The 6,144-nt window shown below is 39.0% G+C and overlaps 1 protein-coding gene across 1 annotated transcript; it reads right to left on the bottom strand.

The window, feature by feature from the left end:
• Nucleotides 1-716: 716 nt before the first annotated feature.
• tpbga (trophoblast glycoprotein a) lies at nucleotides 717-3,394 on the bottom strand. The gene is made up of 2 exons (XM_056264842.1): nucleotides 2,784-3,394; nucleotides 717-1,888 (listed from the first exon to the last, which is right to left on the bottom strand). The coding sequence occupies exons 1-2, from the start codon at nucleotides 3,047-3,049 to the stop codon at nucleotides 1,039-1,041; spliced, it is 1,116 nt and encodes a 371-aa protein (XP_056120817.1). The 5' UTR covers nucleotides 3,050-3,394; the 3' UTR covers nucleotides 717-1,038.
• Nucleotides 3,395-6,144: the final 2,750 nt, after the last annotated feature.

The raw sequence follows: 6,144 nt of genomic DNA, 5'->3' as shown, positions 1-6,144 counted from the left end.
ACTCAAAAAATAGAGCAGGAGGACCCTTCAGCACAACAGCCCCAGCTTCATCTGTATCTTATCACCGTAACAGTCCCTTAAACAGAAAAAGCTGGGGAACACATGAGGAACTGAGCCAGACTGAGTCTTCAAAGAGCAAACAGGCTTCACGGAGGAGGGGTCTCGCTCAGCGGCCCTCATAAGGGCTGGTTCTCATCATTCTGACAATAAAAATGAGTGGAATAAAAAACAAAGCAAAACGTCTCTTTTGAAAAAAAAAAAAAAAAAAGCAGCCGGAGATTTTTGCAAACTGGCTCTCTTTCTTCAAAAGATCCTACTTCTAGAGCTTAGAAGAGGTTATCCTCCTGCTGGAATGCTTTTGGAGAGAAAATCCGGCACATTCTTCGCAGACTCCCTGTGGATAGAGGGACAGAAAGGACCATAGAAGGTTGCTAATTCTGTTGCTCAGGGTCCGACACTAGAATGGCGTACACTTCCATAAAAACAGGGCTGCACAAGCATGCAATAAAACAGTCCTCAAAACTCCACAAACAGCACAGTATGCATCTCTCTCTCTCTCTCTCTCTGTGTGTATATATATATATATATATATAAAGAGTTGTCCCCTTTTGAAGCTGGTCAGCCCCTTAAATCCAATAAACAAGGCACTTGAGCACTATAGAGGTGGGCAATATTCCAGTACACGACAATGGAGATTGGTGTGGGGTGGGGGGTTAGTTGGTTGTTGGTGGTCAGAGTTAATTTATGGCTTCTGCCCCTTTCTTGGACTAATCCTCAAACATCCCATGATGATTGAGAAGCAAAAGCCAACTCTGCAAATGCGATTGAGAAGCAAAGGCCAATTCTGTGCAGACTTGAGGGGGAGGTGTGCTTGTTATAAAGGCTTCGACAAGACAGGCATTACATGCTTTTCACAAGAAAATGTGCCTACTTAAATATGTCTACATGTTCGCGACACATACGAGCATTTTCCAAGTATAAATGCAATAGAAAACAAGTTCATTAAAGGAGCTTGGTTTTGGAAGTGTTCATGTCCAATCACACATCAGCTGTTGTAGAAAATTGTGACAATCTGGGATCTGAATCGATCTCATATCGGTAGTGATACCCTTCCCAGACTTCCCGGCATGCGTCACGCATGTCGTTGATGCGCTTCTTAATACCTTTACGGTTCAGGTAGAGCACAAAGAGAAACATGAGACCAACAAATCCCAGCACGAGACCCAGGAACACGTAGGAGGTCTGCAGTGCTAGGTTGTCACCCTCTCCAACCTTATGGCAACCCAATTCCATTTCACCCACAGTCAATAGAGATGTGTTCTGCAATGCGACGGGGAACGCACAAGTCAGGCGCTCAACGTCCTCTACACGCACTCGTGAGCCGTTCAGCCAGGCGGCAAAAGGCTCGATGTCACATGTGCAGGTGTAAGGATTCTCCGCCAAGTGGAGCCTAACAAAACGCAACTGATCCATCTCCTTTAAAGCCTCTTCACGCAAAGTCCTGAGGGCATTATGGGTGAGATCGAGCTCCTTGAGGTGATCTAGTCCTGTAAATGTGCCGTTATGTATGGACACTATAGAGTTGTTGGAAAGCTGAAGGCGCTGCAGGCCGACAAGATGGCAAAAGATGCCAGGGGGCAAGTAGACAAGGCCATTACTGGACAGGTCCAGCCTCAGCAGGTCACTCAAAGTACTCCAGCGAAGAGATGTGGCCAAATCGATGACGGACGAGTGGTTGTAGAGAGCCCGACTGAGGTTGAGCTCCCTCAGCATACGGCTCTGGACAGTGAACGCCTCAGGATGGATGATGGCCAGCTGGTTGTTGCTAAGGTCCAGCGATCTGAGGCTACGCAGACTAGTAAATGTGTGAGACTTCACCTCAGAGATCCTGGACAGAGAAAAATTAACAATTTTAATCTACACTCTTGAAAATAAAAGTTCCAAAAGGGGGGTTACGCAGTGATGCCTTTGAAGAAGCATTTTGGATTCCCCAAAGAACATTTCAGTGATTTTTTTTTTCTTTGTGTGAATAACATTTTAATAATCTAAATTTAATAATCTAGACTTTTTCCTCTATAAAAGAACCTTTTGTGTAATGCAACTGTTCCATTAATGTTAAAGGTTCCTCATGGGTCCATGATTGTCAAGGCCAATAATTTGTTTTAATCCATGTCAGTTTAGGCTATTTTCATGGCAAGGACGGTAACACTTTTGAATGAAAATGCATATAAATTGATAAGCATATTTAAAAGGACATAACACCAACAGGAGATAAAACGTTTTTTTTTGTTAACACTATTAAACCCCTTTTCGGGGAACTTTCTGAATAAAACAATGTTATGATGATGATGGGGTGTTACCATCTGGCCCTGTGGTCACATCCTTGACTAATAAGATCCTACTTAATTTCTTAATTAAACTGTTTTACTAGTTCATACATACTTCAGCACAATGTATAGAATCTGGTTCAGTTAAAAATAAAAATAAAACAAGATTATCTGAGGGTCAATAAAACCTGTACACACATTAAACATCTTAGGGCTTCTATTTGAGCTTTCTCTTTTGAAAAGAGTACCTTTGTAAGCACAGTTTATACCGAAATGCAGAAACATGTAACTTAGATGTAGTCTTTACCGTCTTTAAAATAAGAAATTAAAATGACAGAAAGCTTCAGACACAGTTTGAAGGAGATCCCATATAAATTCAACATGACTTAACTCTAGTAACAGTGGTTAACATAATGGCATTTTAAGGGTCAAGATGAATTAGATCATTGACTTTACCTGTTGTTAGGCAGTGATAAATTTGTCACGTTGTCCAGTCCTTGGAAAGATTCGGGTCCGATCTGACTGATGTGGTTTCCGATGATGAAGAGGTTTCTGGTGTAGCTCGGTATGCCGGTCGGTATGTCCCGCAGATCTTTAGAAACGCATTTGACCGTGAGCGCGGCTTCTGAACACTCGCAGCCGGCTGGACACACCGATGCGCCCGCGGAGAGCGCAGCACACAGCAGCCCGAAAACAAGCGCGCACTGTCCAAGGGCAAACATGGTGAAATATCAGCAAAACCTCATCAATCTCACTAAAGAAATGCCCTCATTTAGCGTGTGAGCGCGTCCAGGGATCCTCTTCTCCAAAGTCGCTCTCCAAGTCCCGCGTGCTCTTAACTTCACTCAGTAGTGTGTGTGTGTGTGTGTGTGTGTGTGTAGTCTCCCCGCGTGCTCGACTTCTTTGCATTAGAGAAACTCATGTATGAATGAGAGGCAGACACTTTATTTCCATGAGAAAAAGAGGTTCTCTGTGTGGGGCGTTTGATCCGCTTCTCTCAAACAATGGGACTGAATCACTACTGCTCTCAACAATCAGCAGGGAGGAGCTTTGGACTCACACCTCTCCCCCTCCGCTTCACCATATAGACCGATACTAGGATCACTCACATCTCACACTCGTCACAGTGATTGATAGGCCTAATTAATAGCGATTAAAGCTCATCAAAATATTACACAATCCAAGATCTCTCAGTTTAGTCGATCTTTCACTTCAGTAGGCTATTATAGCTCAAGGTCTCCAATTTGCCTAATGCCAATACACACTTAAAACTGTTCAAAAGTTCCTTGTAGGTTCTGCAAAGGATTTTGGTTCTTGACAAAGTTATAAATGCTACACCAGAGCAGTGGTTTTCAATTAGGGGGTGATGGGTAAACTTTCAAAGGGGGCATTTACCCATAATATACCAGCCAAAAGTGATGTCCAGAGGGGGTTGGCATGAGGATGTGTTTTTAATGATCATATTAGATCGATTAAACCATCAATATATATATATATATATATATAATTTTAAATGAGGGTATAACTCTAAACCTGGTTATATTTATCTGACAAAACTTTGGGGCAAAAAGGGGAAAACTGTTATATGTGTTTTATCTGTTTTGATTTCTTTAACCCTAAAACAATCTTGAAATTAATTATGATTCATTATTTGAATATATGACAGTCTTTGTTCCTTTTATTATTAATGCTTATATGCAGGGGCCTTTGAAACGGGATGAAAAGCACTGTAGAGCTTCTTTGGGTCAGTGTTATTGGCTTCAGGCTTTCTAAAGATTAATAGTTCAATGTTTTTGCATGGTGAAGTTGGGAACATTGATGTGATATCCCACTCTACAGGACTCCTCATCCTTTGAACTCGGCGGGGGTCTGTTGAAGTGCAGGGGGACAATAAGCTATGAATTCAACACATTGTTCTTTTGCCTGCCGAGTCAGTCATTTTGTTCTCTAGCGCAATTAAATGTTTCCAGGGCAACAGTGCAAAGGAGCACACAAAAAATAACATTTGAAAAATTCTGAAAATGCACGCATGTATCTTAAGTCATGCTATATATATCCTGAGTCAAAACCGTGTTGTCCACTTATAAAAAATGTATCAAATTATATAACTCATATAGTCTCTACATTTGTATTGAATAAGGCAGTGCTTGTTGTAAAATATAATGCACACCTGTTAAACCAGTTGTTGTTCAGAAACCATGAACAGTGTAATGAACTACAATACTTAGAAGAACTGTTTAACCTTATTGTTTATTAATTATGTATTTCATCATGCTGCTATTGAGACATTGTTTTATAGAAACAAATGCTGCTTTGCACTTAGAAAGATAAAAAAAAACATTGTAGTAGTAAACATATTTTATTGAAATCAATGATGCATGGACATTAAATATCATAACTTATATTGTTGGCAGAATCTGTTTGGATAATACAAAACTGGGAACTTTAAATGATTTAGAAGATGATGTTTCCAATGGTTTTTGATGACAGGATATTGGCTTTTGCCATTGGTTTTCTTGTTATGGTCACAGACTCAGCTATGGGGAAATACATTGTGCAAACTCAATAACTCGATTTAAAACCACCATTACTGGGTGCTTTGGAGTAAAAGGAAAAGTAAATGACAATGAAAGACCAGTAGACCACTTTAAACTGATGCACAATTTATAAAAGAAATCGGATAAAGCATGCAGTCATCTTTTTCGCGTTCTTATATTGAATGCAGAATAGTGTAGAAGGTTATTGTATTATGAATATAAAAATAGGTGGTAACTCATCTGGAATAAGAAAGGCCTTGTGAATGTTTTTATTTTACCCTGTTTCTAGTTGTTCCATGTGCTCTTACTGAATGGTTAGATTAGATTTAGATTTTTTTAACCCTAAATAACTTTATCTATAACACTCAACAACATACTGCAGTTAGAAGGCAAAATACATGCGGCCAGTTCTCTATAAGACAAGCTATATAATTACAAAGATTCTTATGACCTGATATTAAAATGCATTTGATTATTAGCTATAAATAAGAAAGCGAGAACAATCAACTGTTAAATACCAATCGCCAATATCATACTTTCTCAGTAGCAGACATGCGTACTTAGTTATAACAACTTAAAATTGGTTGAGATAACTTAAATATCCAACTTAACTAAAGTTAACTAAACTTAATATTTTAAGTCAAGCACGAACACGTACTTTTAATAAGTTGAAACAAATTATTTCTTGTTGAATGTTGAATTTTAAGTTGTGATAATCACAGAAATCCATTTTTTACAGTACAGAATATGCTAAATAAGCAAACATTCATGTGCACGCGCAAACACACACACACACACACACACACACACACAACACTAATGCAGCAGCAGAAGGTTTGAGGTGACAGTTTCGTGAGTATTAAAAGTTATTTGTTAGTAATTGTGCAAAGGTAATAGGCAGCAGCGCTGAAAAGAAAAAAAACATCTGCAGCTCTTTTTTACACATAGTATAGATAAGTTGTAAATTAGCCGATAGCCAATAACACAAACATGGAATCTACTAACAAAAATCTATCAAATATTTAAGTCCCCCTTTCCATAGGGAAGCCTATAATGTCTCATTGCTTTTTAAAGGCAGAGCACAAATCCAATGTTTTTGTATTATCTAACAAACATGAAAACCTTTTTAAAAAAAAAAATTTATTAGAAACGAAACCATACTTTGTAGCTGCGTCACATATTTTACCAAATGATTCCCCCATTAGAAGAAGGGGAACATTAATTCTAACTGTGACATCCCAATCATTTGGAAAAGTAGACCTTTACAAAGAATTGTGTTG

Source organism: Rhinichthys klamathensis, unplaced genomic scaffold, assembly GCF_029890125.1.
Source record: "Rhinichthys klamathensis goyatoka isolate OS25496 unplaced genomic scaffold, OSU_Roscu_1.1 h1tg000225l_1, whole genome shotgun sequence".
NCBI lineage: Eukaryota > Metazoa > Chordata > Actinopteri > Cypriniformes > Leuciscidae > Rhinichthys > Rhinichthys klamathensis.
The sequence above is the reverse complement of the archived record's forward strand: the minus strand, read 5'-3'. Positions and strand labels throughout refer to the sequence as shown.

Excerpts from the sequence above, each read along its gene's own strand:
- tpbga (XM_056264842.1), bottom strand. The coding sequence starts at position 3,049 with ATGTTTGCCCTTGGACAGTGCGCGCTTGTTTTCGGGCTGCTGTGTGCT. Across the intron at positions 1,889-2,783 it reads TTATCACTGCCTAACAACAG|GATCTCTGAGGTGAAGTCTC; the intron begins GTAAAGTCAATG and ends TTCTCTGTCCAG.